This window comes from Cynoglossus semilaevis, chromosome 16, assembly GCF_000523025.1.
Source record: "Cynoglossus semilaevis isolate Cse_v1.0 chromosome 16, Cse_v1.0, whole genome shotgun sequence".
Classification (NCBI taxonomy): domain Eukaryota; kingdom Metazoa; phylum Chordata; class Actinopteri; order Pleuronectiformes; family Cynoglossidae; genus Cynoglossus; species Cynoglossus semilaevis.
The window spans coordinates 7,159,040-7,175,725 of NC_024322.1; the positions used below are offsets into that span (position 1 = coordinate 7,159,040).

At 39.6% G+C, this 16,686-nt stretch overlaps 1 protein-coding gene across 4 annotated transcripts in view; it reads left to right on the top strand.

Moving 5' to 3' along the window:
• Window positions 1–15,951, top strand: part of fam124a (family with sequence similarity 124 member A) — a 24,638-nt gene extending 8,687 nt beyond the window's left edge. For 2 of the 4 annotated variants that reach the window (XM_025063623.1, XM_025063624.1), the window contains exons 4-5: window positions 7,649–8,424; window positions 14,853–15,951. In XM_025063623.1, coding sequence (XP_024919391.1) covers window positions 7,649–8,424; window positions 14,853–15,671 — 1,595 coding nt within the window. In that variant the 3' untranslated portion in view covers window positions 15,672–15,951. The remainder of the gene's footprint in view (window positions 1–7,648; window positions 8,425–14,852) is intronic. The other 2 variants (XM_025063626.1, XM_025063625.1) reach the window with 2 other exon arrangements.
• Window positions 15,952–16,686: the final 735 nt, after the last annotated feature.

The window sequence follows — 16,686 nt, forward strand, 5'->3', positions numbered from 1 at the left end:
AGCACTGAAGACCTCAGTGAGTCCATTACACTGTAGAGCTGACGACAGGACTGATGGTGGTCGACAGACATGAAGAGCCTCAGAGACACAGGTCGTCCTCAGTGGTTAGTGTTCAGATATTAGTCTGTCAACAGCAGATGTTTTCTCCCTCAAACAATGACACAGAAGTTTTGCGGGTAAGCCGACATAACACATGAAATACAGCAGCTGTGTCCAAGCTCTGGTCTGGGGACCTGTAAAGCTCCCACTTTAACGTGGTTGTTGACATGGTTTTTAAGATGTCATGTTAAAAGATACACGTAGAGCCCTGTGTTGTTACTGTGCAATCTTCCCAGTGTCTAGACTATTATCTTAGCTATCTTGTACCTTTGCTATTGTAACTGTTAAGAGTTTTGTGTTTTACCTTTATGCAATTTCTCAGGAAACTATTGACGATCAAATTGGCTAGGTTTTTTTCTATAATCTGTGCTATCTTTGAGCTATTTTGGCCTAGCCTTTTTGGTCAAAAGGTCAATAACTTGAACAGAAATTTAAATCTAATTTTCAGACTGACTTTCTGGTCAAACCAAAGTAATTTGACAACACTTTTGCTCTCTTTTATTTATGTATTTTTATGTCTTGGCTTTTTTGCCAAGCTTGTAGCCATGTCTGGCTTCATCTTACATTTTCTTCTGGCAATTTTTTTTTAAAGTAACGTTCAGTGCGTCTGTTTTGGCCATTTTTTCTTTTGCCCTAGCTTGAGCAAATTATATAACTACTTTGCATCTTTTGAGGCTAACTTAGATACTTTTACTAGTTTTTCACTAAATAAAAATAATTTTAGTTCTTATGTAAAGTGAAACGATGACTCATGTATATAGTAAAATTCATTAGTGACTTTCTGGGTTTTTAAATTATGACATTTGGTCTTCTTGAATGAATTAAGCAACAATTTACACTAACGCGTAAATTAGGCCTCAGACATTTACTGAAAGTAATTACATGGAACGTCTTTTGCGCTGGAAATATTAATGTCGTGGCACAGACCTATTTGCTCTAGTGCTAACGTTTCACTTGTCATAATACAGAACCCTTCTACAGTCTGCGCCTCAGATCATGGTAATGACTTTTGTCGTGTAGTGTTCATCATGTCAGAGGTAAGATGTAAAGTCTGAACCACAAACTCCAACCCCGGTCTGGTCCAGACAGGCCCGTTCAGTCCAGTAATGCCTGAGGCTTCGCTCTTGTTATTTCAGCTCAGAGCTGCAGTGTTTTACTGAGAACCTGTGTATTTTTGAAAGTGACTCCACTTCAATCCTGTGATATTTGTACAGGAGCCACGCTGTTGAGGTTTCAGCTGCTGGATGAAATAATTGCTGCCTAAAGTGAAGCAGAGTCTGTGAATACTTCACTTGTTCCTCCCTCTGAAGTCTTTTTCAATTTTTCCCCCTGTGATGGTCTTAAAACTATTGATTGACAGACCTGCCATATTTGGTAACCTTTCATATTTTTTATTTTTCTTCAGTAACAGTAACATGCAGACTTCATAAAGAAGAAGAATTCTAAAAAATCTTCAATGTATTTTTAGGTAAAATACAGGTATTTTTATTTGGAATTATTTTAATGTATTTTAAAGGTACACTTATATGAATCCCAGACTGAATTTTCTTGGTGAATGACAGCAATGCCCTGATGTTTCTTTTCTTTTCTTTTTTTATAAATTAAAGCATATTATGTTTTTTGTACATTTAAAAAAATATATATATTTGTAATTTGTACTAAATTGGGTTCAGTGTTTTACACTCAATGTGATCAATCATAAAGAAACCAAGTTAAAATTGGACAGAAATTAAAGTTTAAATGATCTAATAGAAATGATATTTATTTATAACTTTCAGCCCTGGTATTAACTTTACACCCCTCTCACCAACATCATGTGGTACAACATAAGTGTTAACAGATCTGACCATTCAGCAATCGTTGGCCTCTCACACAAACACAGATACACACACAAACACAGATACACACACACTTCTTTAGCCCCTCGTGGACGATGACGAGGTGTCGTTGACAGCTCAGAGTATCCTGTTACAATACAAACCACTCATTGTGGTGTCAGCCATCATGTAACTTAAAGGTAATTTAAAGACCACCCATAACTCCCCTCTCTCTCTGTGTCTGTCCCTACCCTCACACACACGCACACACACACACACACACTGTCCCAGTTTCTTCTGCCTCCGTGACTGTGACATATGTGCATAATTCAGCAGCTAAGATTAAATGTTACCAAATGTGCGTCATTCTAAATGAGGTTTGGATCACGAATTAGCTCGTAGCTAAGGATGCTGTGGGTTGGCTCATTGTTTATGGTTTAATTGAAACAGTCAGTCAGTCTGTGTGTGTGTGTGTGTGTTCAGTCTGTGAGTCATTTAAAACAACAGTGAAAACACGTTATAGGTTTGAATCCACACAACAGCACATTGGAGCTGACATGAAACATGGACCGTTAGTCCGTGTAATGAAAACCCGACTGGAGACTCACCGGTACTGTGCCCAGTCCAGGTCCATTTTATATTTAGTTTAATGAGCTGCAGCGTGGGATAAATCACATTACATGTTGTCCCACTAGTCTGAGTATCACTGTGTTTAATAACCAGGTGTGACTGGAACAGACTTTTGGGTGTTCTGCTCTCTTCTCAGGGTCCCTTCAGGTCACACACATTTCACACTTGATATCGTTATTCTGCTTTAGTTCTCTTTATTGTCTCTGTTTGATTCTCACATTTAAAAAAAACGTGTTTCATTGGTTAATTAATTACATTCTTTTCATTAAAAAAGGTCTGTAGTAATCAGCCACAGTTGGTTACATACGTAGACCCTAAGTCTAAAATAGTTTGTAAGTGACACTGCAGCGTAAAGCAAGGTGTTTGCTCTGGACTGTAACGTCAGCTGGCTGCCAGCAAAACAACACCCTGTCGTCTGGTCAGAGGTCCGTGTAAGACAGGATTTTGAATGGACGGGGGAGGGGGATCCATCATAAACTTTTGCAGATGTAACTTCTTATACCCAACAACAAAGTACCATTACTGCCCTGTTCTATTGATGACCAAATGGGAATTTCCAAAGTTGCGATGATTTTGTGTTCATGACAAAGACATGATTTAGCACTTTATCTGAGGAGTGAATTAAACTCATAAAAGTCTGCGGAGAAAATACCTCAGATTCAACACTAGGAGTGCAGTAAGATCAAGAAGTAGCTCATTAAACAGAGGGAGAAAGTTAAACCACAGTCGAACCATTGACCCTCATTAGTCTTAAACCACAACTGTTTTATTGAGGGTGTAGCTGGAGATGATGTGAAAACGTTCAGCTGCTCTGACGGCCCAGACTACCTCTGATCTACAGCTCTGTACTACTTGTTCTTAAGGTCAGATAATGTCGGTTTTGTTTTTTAGTCTCCTTGACTGAAAGAAGGAATGTCACCTATACGGTCAGTTTTCATGTCAAGTCTTGGCACAGAGAGTAAATCTTGTATGTGTTTTGGCACTTGGAAACAAATAACTACTTGTGTTTTTTTGCTGGACTTGTGGGCGTTATATCAAAACCAAGGCTCTATATTTTAATTTGCTTGGCATGTGTAAAAATTGATATATGACTCTTGGACTTTACAGATTTTTTTCTGTCTTTCTCTTTTTCTTTACCAGACGACAAAAAGGGGCCCCCATCTTGAATTTCCCTCTGTCGTCTTTTGGAGTTGCACTTAGGCTCTGAGCTAGCTAAAGCTGCAACTGCAGCATTCTCACACACACACTCACATGTGCACAAATGCTCGCTCTCTTTTTGGCCTTGGTTGAGTTTGTGTTACTAATCACTCTCATATGTGCAGGGCCATTGGAAGGCATGTTGTTTTAGATTACGTCATCGTCCGTGAGTACGGTGAAGAGCATGTGTTGCCGGTTAAGACACAGACTGGAGGTAAAAGTTCTCTGAGAGAAATACAGGGCAGTCTTGTCTGTAACGCGGCCGATTGGTTGTTGTGCGCGTGATCAAGTGTTAATGCTGTCAGCGGGGTCTCAGCTCCAGCACCAGTCTGATGACTTGAGTGGATTAAGAGCTCGGAGACACTCTCTCTCTTCAGAGTCTTACACACAAACTCTGTTCATTCAGGACAAACTGGATTGATGTGACCTAATCTCTAATGTCTACTGTTCTAATGCCAGAACTCTATTAAACCATGTTGCTAAAGGTTAGCCCTGTAGAGTCAGTGAGTTGTTGAGGTGACGCCAGGCAGGTATGTCTGATTTGAATTCAACTTCTGCAGAAATGTCTCCACATCTTATTCCATATTTTTTAATACATTTATAGAATGTGCTGCCGTTAGCAAGGAAGCTCGAGAGTTCTTCTGAGCAAATTAAAGTATGTGTAAAGCAGTGATCTCACTGTAGGTCGTGTGTCACTTGACAAACACAGATAAATAATGTCTTATTTTATTGCACCACAATGCACCTGATGTCTGTGATCATCTGGTGGCAAAAGCATTAAGATTGAAGAACACGACAATCAACAGTGATGGCTGTGAAAACCAGGATTTGACTGTTTAATGTGTGAATTATCCACGTGTTTTTATTTCGTGTCTAAAGTCAGATTCCAAAAAGACAGATAGTCTTTCTGAGCTGAACAGAAGAGCGGAGTACACACACACACACACACGTGTGGTCTTGAATGTGTGTGGCAGCTTCTCTTTGGCTTTCACGAGATAAAAAACCTTGACGTTCCCATATCATCTTAGTCACCACTAGTAGTGATGAGTGGATGTGGAGACGTTAGAGGGAAAAAAACTGTCCCAGAAGTAGAACAAAAATGTAACTCATGGAGGAGAAAAGATTAGCATAATTAAATCAAGGTGTGGAAATAAAATGGTCATAATAGAACGACGAATGTTTAGGAGGGAAATATGTTCTGAGTCACTTGAGCAGTAATAGATTATATCTCCTCATCTGTTTGCTCTACGGTGTTTATCTTAAGTTTAAATGAGGCAAGAGTGGAGGAGTTGGACCAGGAACTCTGTTGGTTTGGGCTCATTTGTGGTTCTGACTCTGGACTTTCCTTCAGAGCAGTGTGTGGTGGACTGTGATCAGGACTACACAGTGGGCTGGACCACTGATAACCTCCAGACAGGCAGATCTTGCTTCAAATACCTAAGATGAGGACACTGAGAATTTGACACCAGAATAAACTCTGATTATTTTATTCCCATGTTGTAGAAGTCATTAAATGTCAACCAATGGTGTTCAACTCACCGATTATTATTTTTCTTTCAAATAGGCCTATTTTTTCTCTTCTCATTATTTTCTGTTCACTAGTGTTGTAGTAACCTTTAACTAGTGACTTTTAACCAGTGACTTGCCCTGAACCTCAGGGTCATTTTGACTAAATACAGTAATTGTCTTTGTGGTGGCTTTAAAATGTTTCAAACTCTACTTCAACATTCTTTGTGGTTTTACCCTTACACTTAAGCCCTAGTAAAGAAACCAAAAGTCATCTTTTTTGCCTCATTTTATTTATAATTTGGCAATTCTGGAAATTTAGTTTGAATCTGTGTTTACATTTAACTAGTCTTAATGTTAGGAATGTTAGGAATGTTAGGAAATAGAAAGCCTTACGTGAAAAAAACAAAAAACGAGTTTGGCGGATTTAAATTTTGATTCAGTTTTGCTAAAGTTCAATATTTATTTCACAAGGAAGTCGTGAAGAAAGTTTGGATTTGAGGAGAAACGACAGTGATTACTAGCACATTTCTAAACTCAACACATTTTTGACCTTGTGGTTATTACACTGTCCACCAGGAAGTGGAATCCTGTACCAAACCACAAGAGGTTGTAGTTGATTTAATTTTAGTAGAAGAAAACATTGCTCTATTCCAACTGGCTCATGTTGAGCTAGAAACATTTGTCTTTTGCTTTTGTTTTGAATGTAGAAAAAGGAAAGTTGTGGTTCATTTTCTGCTTCAGTCCAAATATAGTTTTAAGAAAAATACTTCATAAGATATCTTTTTTTTTACTGGGTGACATTACTGCTAATTCTGCTAGAACTGGTCCTTAACCAAAGTAGGTAACAGTCTATTGGAACTGACAGTAATTTCACCTGGTATACCTGTTGTTTGTTTTTTTTAACCACATTTTTTTTAAACTGAAACCATGATTCATTGTAATCCTTAATTCTAATCTGAGCGTCCCATGTGACAGAGGTATGTAGAAATGCTGAGACTGAGATTTGACTCTGACCTCCATCATTTAAACTTCTTATACACCTGGTGGCACATATTACACAATTAAATGTTTTTTGAAACTTTTAGCACTACCTACCTCTGGGTTGTAAATGAAGGCATATATTTGCTTATTGTTGTGGATTTAACCTTTTCTATTTTTTTTCTGTTTTTTCAGTTTTGGTAACCGTTCGTTACCAAATGGTTTTCTGTGTGTCTGTGTAGAAGCAGAACTGACTGTGACTCAGCTTTAATGGTGACCTTTTAGCCATGTTTCACTGTAACGTGATCTTAACACTTAGAGAATGTCACCTCTTTGGTCAAGTAAAGACCGCTCTTTCACAAAGGCCAAGACTGACTCTGGGGAGATGACCTGGCCCTGGTCGGCCTCTCTGTTTTCATGGACAGAGTCTGGCAATGGGTAAACACTCTGTTCTGGACAACAAGGTTGTGTGTGTGTGTGTGTGTGTGTGTGTGTGCTCATGGTGTTTCCAAACTTTCCCAAGAAACATTTATTTTTGAAAACTTTTTCAGGAACTTTCGGTACAGTATTTTATTGTGATCAAAAGTTGGCGTACCAACTAAGTGTATTAGTTCTGAATTTTAACCACAAAAATGGGCATATGTATTTTAAGGCACATGAGTGTATTTTTGAGTCATTTTTGAGAAACTACTATTTTACTATTACTTTTTCAAGAACTAATTAGTTTTACTGTTTTACTTATAAAGATTTGACATACCACAAAAGCATATTTTTTCCATATTTTAACCATAAAAACAGACAATGCTTTTGTAAGGAGTAATATGGTGTTTTATATATGTTTAATATGCCTGGTTTTGTCAAGAATTTTGAGGTCAGGTTCAGGAAGAGGGCTCACCTGAATGCATGGCTCCTGCTGTGGTCTGGAACATTCCTCTGGCTTCAGTAATGGCCTCCTAATGGCACTAATGATGCTCAACAACAATTCAGCTCAGTTGTGACTTCTCATGATTCAGAAGAAGAGGAGTGTGAGAGACAAGCAGAGAATAGTTTATGAATTCTTTGTACACCTCTTTTGCACAACTCACTAACTCGTTGTTGTACTATTCCAAAATATGGGACAAAACTTTAACTCTGACTTAAAACTCAGACGTCAAACTCAACGTTTGTCTCCAAATCCAACACTAAATTCTAATTTCAGACTAAAGTAAAATCACTTGGTTTCTTGGCTCCAAAATATATGCCAATATTAGCTAGAGATTGCTCATAATTTTGAATGTGTAATATTTTCTTGTCTGGTTCTGGGTTCAAAGGTTCTGACAGCCTGATTATAAATATTATGTCTTGTCTTTTTCCTTTGTTTTCCCCGCTCCATTTCTCTTCTCCTTTCCTCCCCGACCTCTCAAATCTTGATGGTGTGGTATGTGGAGGTGAGCTGTCCATGGGTGAACTCCAAGATCCCTTCCTGGTCAGTGTCCACCTCATAGCTGACCCCGGCCAGGGCAGGTTCCTGCAGCATGCTGTTGATGCCGTTTTAGCCTGGGTTCACCCTGAGCTTCAGCTTTTCAGAGTCTCAGAACGAGCGTCTGTTTCCCATCGGCCTTGGCCCAAGAACCACCAAAATGGAAACCTTCCACTGTCATGTCAGCCATCTTTGGCGGTCATCCTGTTCCTCCAGGAGGGATACGGTGGTGAGGAGCAGATACTGATGCTGCACCAGGCACTGCAGAGGCCGCCGTGGAGATACCACCACACTGAGAAAGTCAGCAATGGTCGGCGAATGCTTCCACTGACTCCATGCAGTCAAGACTTTTTCACCCTGTCTCCAGGGACGCCGCTGTGGGCCGTGCGGCAGGTGCATTATGGGAAGGAAATAGTGCGGTTTACTTTGTATTGTCGATATGAAAACTACGTGGACATGGTGCGGCTCTACAAGCTGCTGCTGCAGAGGAGGGTGTCGCAGAAGAAGGAGGACTTCTGTTTCTTTGTAGTCTACTCCAACCCAGACATGGAGATCCAGATCTCCTTCAAGAGGCTCCCACGGGCTCAGAACCCGCTGGTGTTGGAGTCGGCTGTGATGGAGGTGAGGGTGCGGGACGTAGGAGTTCTGGTGCCTCTCTTACCTCATCCCTGCAGCCCCATCAGCGACGTCCGCTGGCAGACAGAGGACTACGATGGAAATAAGATCCTTCTGCAGGTGAGAACCTTTTTTGTTTCTGGAAATGTTTTGGTCAAACAGAGGACAGAAAGCAGTTTTTTAAGGTTTGTCTTTCCTGGATAAGAAATTTAGATCAGGAGGATTTAGAAGCATTTTGTCTAAAAAAGTGTTATTTATTAATTTTGGATTGTTTTACCTAACTTGAGATAGTTTTTTAAAGTTGACCAACTTCTCAACTGATCTTACCAACTTTTAGCTTCTTCTTAGTTGACATCATGCTGCTATTTCACCGCTTCATAAAATATTTTTTGGTTACATCTCTTGTTTTTTATTTTCAAAACAATTTTTGGTTTTATTCCTTCCCTTAAGTGAACCTTAACCAACCTTTTAATGTTTATAGATGGTGCATTGGTAAACATTTTTTAAATTTTATTTGTATTTACTTTATTGGTCAACTTTTAGTTCTTCTTCCAATGCTTCCTCACTATTTGGTTTATAACATTTCTGCTTATTGTTTTACTTAATAACCTGCATTATCTCATTTGTAGTTTTGTAATACTCCTGATTGTTTACATTGTAAATTGACAATACTAGTAATACACAGCAAATATTATTATTATAGCTGCGTATTATAGCTACGAAAGCCTAGATTTTTAGAAAGTAAAACTGCATGTTTTACAGGGGCATTAAAGAAAACCCCGCCAAGAGAATTTTAGTGGCAATTTGTCATTTTCAACCACATTTTGCCCTGGGCCCCCTGCTCTGTTTTGACCCTGTGACTTTCACTGAGCAGACTGAGCGTTTTACTCCTGCAGTAGAGTATTGTAATGTTCCAACAACTCCTCAGCTGATTTCAATTCAGAAGTGGTGATTTCTTTTTTTTTTTGTGTGTGCCATCTGGCTTTTTGGAGCCGATCTTCTCAAACATAAATTTTAAAAGTAAATTAACAACACAGCTCTCAGCCTCTTGTGGCTCGTGGCTTACATTATTGGATTTCATTATTTATTATTACAATCATAATTTTCTTTGAAACCCCTAAAATATAACAAGCTCATCACTGAAGGCTCCGTCCAGTATTCAGAGCGCTTAAAGTTTTCATGGACGTACTTTATTGACTCTCAACTGCTGCATGGAGCTTACATAACACCGAGGGCTGCCACTAGTGTGTGTGTGTGTGTGCGTGTGTGTGTTTGTAAGTAAACACACACTCAGACACACAGTGGTGCCTGTTTGGAAGGGATCTGTTTCACAAAGTAAATGTGTCCAGGTAGTGTAAGATAAGTCATGGGATTAGGCTGCAGTCCATTACTGGGACTGGAACAGTGACAACAATAATCCAGTCTGCCAGGACAAACGAGCTGCCACCTGGCCGTAAGTCCTTAGTTCTCAACACAAAAACAAACAAAAAAACATTTTCATTGGTCCATAATTTGAATTTTAGTGTAAATATTATACTTTGTATACAGTAAATACTTGTATAAACTACTGCATTATTTTTGACATCTGTAAAGGCCCATTTAAAGTAGGGCGTTGCAGCACTGAGCGCCCTCTGGTTTGTGGAGCAGTACACCTATGTTGATACATTCTCGCCTCAGCTTGTTATAAAATTAGGTTCCCCTACACAAACATTTAGGCTGTAGTGGCCACTACTCACCACCGGTTTGATCCTGTCCTACGTGGACCCCCCCCCCCATGTTCTCTTCAGGTTCTCTGGTTTCCTCCTGCAGTCGAATCACAGAGATAAGGTTGCGTGTCTACTCCGTATTAAGATAATGCTCAGAAATATTCAGCAGTCGGACTGCTGAACTTATTTCCAGGCTGTAGTTGCAAAACCTTGTAGCTGTAGATGAATGTTCAGTGGTGTTGTTTTTGTCCTACTGAGGTCAGGTCTGTGGTTGACCTGGTTTAACTAAGGTTTACCACGTCAACAGCCTCATTACCCAGCACCCCCTGCTGTTGCTACCCGTTTCAAACATGGGACCCTTTTACATGACTGGACACAAGCTGTCATGCCTTATTAGCTGAGAGAAGAAAACATGTTTTGTTTTGTCATGTTAGGATTATTTATATATTATTCCAAAGTATTCCCTCCCATTTGACTTAGGGTAAATAAACTAAAGACTAAAAAAATAATAATTTACATTTAACCCCTGTTCGTTTTTTAATCACGCCATGGTCCTCGTGTTAACTGCTGCCTTCTCTTTCTAAACCAAAGCACATAATGACCACACGCTACGTGCTTGTTGTCCTCTCACTAATCATACATCCAATCAGTGATTCATTTGATTGACAAGCTGCAGCTGTGAACGAGCTCTTCATTAAACTCACTCTATATTATTATAAAATATTATTTCAGTAGAAACTTCACCTTCTATAAACTCATGGTCTACAGTTCTATTGACAGCTACACAGTGGCCTAGTGGTTACAGTGTTTATCAGTTTGAATGACCTGTCCACCGTGTGGACGTGTTGGCCACATATGGTTTCCTGTTGTTCTTTACCCGCGTTTAGAAACTTTATATCAGACACATATGGAATCTGTGGACGACTCATACGGGTTCCAGATTTTTATCAAAGTCCAAAAACACACATGCTGCAGTTGACGCCTACAGACATATTATATTGAATCACTGTGGTAGTGACTGTGACTAGGTGAAAGGTCAAAAACACTGATACAGAAACAGAGCTTTCCATCAACTAAAAAAGATGTAACAATCAGCCTTTCTACCCATTCGATGAACTGATGGCGGCCTCTCTGGAGTAGATCAAGGCCTCCACCAACTCGCTGCATTTTCTGAAGCCAAAGTTTTGCCTTAAAAAGCTGCTGAGTCGGACCTTTTGGAGCCAGGACTTCTGGAGGTGGAGCAAGCGTTAGACCCAAGGCCAGTGAACATGCCTGTCATCACCAGTGAACCTAAAACACAAGTTATTACCAGAGTCAGTCAAGACAGCCAGCTTTGACATGTGTCTATAAAATAATGATTTAGAGCCAGTGAGGCCTGCAGGGCTTTTGGAGCTTTTCATATCACATCAAATATGACATTCATTTCAGACGGCCCTGGAGAATGTAGTAAAAAAAGGGAGTCAGTCTGGTGAATGACACCAAAGTGACCCATGAGAAGAATCTATTATTTATTGGCTGGGTATTTTATTAGAGAAGTTGGCATTTTTTTGAGTGATGCCTACAGCCATTGTTATTTGGAGCCAGTTGCTGCCAGGCAGCACTGGTACAGGTGACTTCTATTACTGGGAGACTGGTCAGATGGATGGATGTAAGCACAGATGGATCAATAATTGGATTAATGATAACTAAACATGATAATATTATTTAACTTTCCTAATACATGGCTGCTGTACATGTTATTAATAAAATCCCGATCATAGAATTTAATAATGTAAAAACCACTCACCTCAGTGTGCCATAAATCACAGCTCCATCTCTGGCTGTCCAGACACTTTAAAGCTTTTAATTTCCTTGATATATGTCGAATCTGAAAACATATGGAAACCGTTAAAAACAAAACTCTTTGTCCACATGCGAGCACTTGGACATATTGTCTGGAGGCTGCTCTGTGGAGAGTAAATGCCTTTGCTTGTGTTGTTGATGTAGCGGTGCGGACGGTGAGAGGAGAAACCTGCAGAAACCATCAGTTTGTCCACGTCCGCCGACGTTAAAAAAAAAAAAAACCTGAGAGAACAGTGAAATGAAAACGAACACTGCAGATGTTCAGCTTTACAAACAACAGCATTTTCATGTTAGTGTCAGAACAGGAGATCTCTGCTCCTTCTCCCAGACTCCCAGCCCGTCTGTCCTTTACAGCTGGAAGTGAAAGTGAAGTGATTACGATTTACACAGTCTGTGCCTTTGGATAACTGTGCTCCATAAATGAAGGTGTGATATACACAAGGCCATTTCAGACACTAATGACTTCTGCAGCTGCTGCTGTGATTCATAAAGTGGATGGTGTTTTTTAAAACTCCTGGGTTCCCCAGGTTACCTCCATCTAACGTTCTGTAGCCTGAGGAGCACATGGGGAGATTGATGTTCCTCTTCCCTTCGTATCTCCTCTGACCTCAGACGGCGTGCATTAAGATAACAGAGCTGCTGTCAGTTCCATTTTGCAAACCAAGCAGAAGTTTTTATCAAACTGCTGTCTTAACCTTAGAATAACAGCTTCAAAAGCTGCTGCCTCTAGGGGTCACCAAAGTGGATTATCCGCACATTTAATTTAGCATGTTTTCTTTTTTTAACTTTTTGGTGTTGATCCTTGTGCTGGAATAGTAGAAACATGGTGTTAAGTGTATTACCTATAGAGGGTGTTATAAAAACTGGACAGAGCTTTGTGAAGCGCCTTTGTGTGAGACTACGGAAACACTGTGTAGAACAGGGATTTTCAAAGTCTGACGTTGTGGGCCACTGGTGTAAAAGATGACTAGAAACTAGCATGTCTGACTTCAACTTCATCAGAAAAATGGAAACTGATCTTAAAAAGAAAATCTAAGGAGGACGAAAGTGACACTACCAGAGAAGTTACCTTGTGCAGGTTTAGCATTAAACAAGCTACAGGTGGAAGTGCTTAGCCACAGTAACTGTTTGGCGGAAGAAATAATTGAGCCAAACCTGACAGCACCTCCGTAGAGGAAGGCTCAGGAGTGCCAAGGTACATCTCAGTTCTGTTATTTGCTCACTCCTCCCTGACCTGGAAACCGTTCAACTGCTTCATCCTGAACTGAGTCCCAGAGCTCTCATTTCTGCTCCTAGTAGGAGTGGAACCATGTGAAAGGACACACATGACTCTAATTTGAGAGAGGCACTCACCTTCCAACACATGATATTTAAATACACATCTGTGTATCAGAAGCATGTGTATATTTATATCATTGGGAGTCTGTTGTTTTAATGGAAAGTTTCTAAAAGAGAGCCCAAAATAGCCAGGAATAAGTCAAAGTCACGAAAATTGCAGTTGACTCCGAGGTATGTACAAAGAAGAACAAAGATGGTCAGAATAAAGAAAAAAATTGTGTCTTAGTAAAAAGTTCCTCAAAATGTAAATATATGTACAAATATGCATCTGGTGGTCTGCTAACAATTAGCCAATAGAGAACTACAAAAAATGTAGCTTCAGGTTAGTAGAAGCTAAAGTAAAGTTTATTTTTACAATACAATGAATGTCATATTACAATATTCCACACTTGCTAAAATTATTTTTTTAATTAAGTAATACTAGCTAGAAGGTATTCAGATCTAGAAGTAGCTTAGTGTTAGCCATGCCGATATATAGCTAAATATTGGTCTAACATAGCTATATATTAGCATGCATGAAGGAAGAAGTTAAAGGTCAGAGATTTAAAAACGTACAATAAAGGAGCTAAAGTTAGCAGAAGAGAGAGAGAACATTTTAAGACAACATTAAAAGTGCTTGTGTTGTTGTTTTTATACATGTAGCTGCACACGTGTGAGAACCCCGTGGACATAAGCAGAGCCCTGTGTTTCCTACACGCGTGTGTGGGATATGAGTGCAATAAGTCACCGTTCAGACTTTTTCTTGGCAGCTCCACCCTGGCTCCACATGTCAGCCACCACCTACTAAGTGAAAACAAATCGACTGTTTGGTTTGATTATCAGGGTGTGAGGTCGAGCTACAGAGAGAAGACATTTCTTTAAACATCTACGACTGTATTTCAGATCCGTCTTTGCTGTTTCTGCCCAGCAACGAAGCAATTTCAGTTTAATCCTTTGTACTTGAGTCACTGAGATGAAAGAGCAAACTTTGTTTACATTTTAATGGTTGTGAAAGAATTCTGAATAGTTAATTCATTTTGTCAATATTTCATTTATTTTTAGTGTATTTCAAATCTATTTTGGCTAATGTGTCGCAAACTAATAGTTTTTCATCTTGCCTAAACTTTTTTTATCTATATTTTCTTATGTTGGTTTGTTTTAACTAACTAATCTGCTTATTATTTTACTTGGATTAATGCTTTAGATAATGTTAGTAAACATAAATGCTGCTAATATTTCATTTTGCTTATTTCGAAATTAAGCAGTTTGATGTATATAGGTATAGGTATATATCAGTATATTTTGGCCAATTTAAGCATTTACTGCCAAATCTTTAACCTTTTATCTGAAGTAAATCTTTTTTTCAATCTTCCCACTAATGTTATTTAAGGCTCTTTTTTTACAACTACTAGAATGAGGATTTTAAGTTTTAGTTCTTCTAAGCAGAGAGAGATAAGGCTTGAACAATAAACACATTTACCATGTTTGCTAACTATTTTCAATTGGTTCAATTGGTTAAAAATGTATTATGTATGAATTTATTATTTAAGAATCCTTTTTTTTCTTTTAATTGTTCTTTCTAAATTCAGCTTATTGACGAACCTTAACCAGTTGACACTTTGAAAGACCATGTATCATTTTGAACTGAACTCTAATACACATGACTTTCTTTGCTCTGTTTAGGTGCAAAGCTCTGGTGCGCGCCTCAGACACAGACACCTATCATCAGCCTTCACAGAGTCGGCCTCAGCTCCATCCACCTTCACCCGCCCTGCCAACTGTCAAAGGAACCGCAGGTATCTTCACCGAGTGCCGTCTCAACCATGGGTCCACCACCAGACCTCCTACAGCTCCCTCCCATTGGCCTGTGAGGAGCATGAGGAGCATGAGGAGCATGAGGAGCCGGAGCAGTGGTCTGACCAGGAGCAGTGGTCTGACAGGTACCACCCAGACCCTACAAAGTCCCAGTGGGCAGGACACAGGTCCAGCTCCCTCTTCTCTCTGCCCAACCTTGGATCAGTCAGCTCCCACTCCACCTGCTCCTCTCCAGTACCTTGTTCCAGCCCCCACCACCACAGGAGGCGCTCCCATCATAGAAGCTCCACCCTCCTGCCGCAGTTCAGGATAAATGTGGACTCTCTGATCGGAGCCGAGGAGACGGACGTAGACACTGGGGACAAAGTAAACATAGGCAGCACCGTGGACCTATCGGTGGTGTCTGCATATGTCCAGCCCAACACCACACAGACCAGCAGACCATCATCTGCACCACCAGAGGACAATGGACCTCCCCTTAGTCCCACTGTTCTAGAAAACACCTGCAGGGCAGCAACACTTGGTCGAATTCCCATCAGCACCTCCTCGACTTTGCATAGATCTTACACCCAAAGCACCAACATGAAGCAGTTGGACAGTTGTAGCATCATTAGCTCACCAATCACAGACGCAGATTACAGAGCAGCAGAAGAGGAAGTAGAAGAAGAGCAGGAATTCTACATATGATAAACTTTAGTAAACCTGTCAGCTTTGACAGGAGTCAAAGCTGAGACATTTAACAGCTTTACTCTGCCCCCTAGTGCTGTACAGAAAAACTACAGTGACAAAATTAGACTCCTGTTTTCATTGTTCTGATGTATTTTTGTTTAATATTGTTTTTCTGTGTGTACAATCAAGCTTTGTAAATATCAGGTCATATAAAGAAATGAGTTACACATTTAATGGACCAATCACTACATGTAAAGATAAACAATTCAATAATAATAATAATAATAATAATATCTCACCCGTTTGTTTGCAGTTGTTTTATTAGGCTCTTTCATCACAAACACACACATATGCACCAGTGGGAAAGTTACCTGTGAATGTGTTCAACAGGGAGATCCTGAAACTCCTGGTGCTGTTGGTATAAAAGGAATTGTGAGTATTCCAGTAAATCAAGTCATATTATTTGTTCCCTTCCATCTCAGTTTACAGTCATTAATTATACAGTATTTTCATCCTGTTACTGTTATTGCAATGTAAGTGGAAGCAGCTAAATGAATACAGGACAGAGTTCTTATTTGAACTCACAGTCAACAGATAAATAAAGGATAACAGTTAAACAACCACAGGAATGAAAATCAAGCCAAAGGCAGCTAAATCTGTGGGGTGTGGAATGACAGATGGATCTGCAGTAGTAGAAGTCTCTTTACAAGAAGACAGCTACGTAGTGAATGGACAAAATACTTAATGCTAATAAATACGTTTTCCTCAAAGGGGCTTTGCAGACTTTTATCTGCTGAAAGCTAAAATTCAAATACTTTGTGAGCATATATAGAAACTGCACACTGGGAACTTCTGTAGCTTAGGGTGAAGTTATTTTTATTACACCGCTTACTGTATTTTTATGTACTACACTAGGACTAACATTTCTGAGTTCACAGGGCCTAAAAGTGAGTGACGAGAAGTTAGGAGAAATCTGTTCAGCTGTTGTGGAAGGTTAGTAAGGTTTGAATGAAGGTTTATAAGAAAACCACTC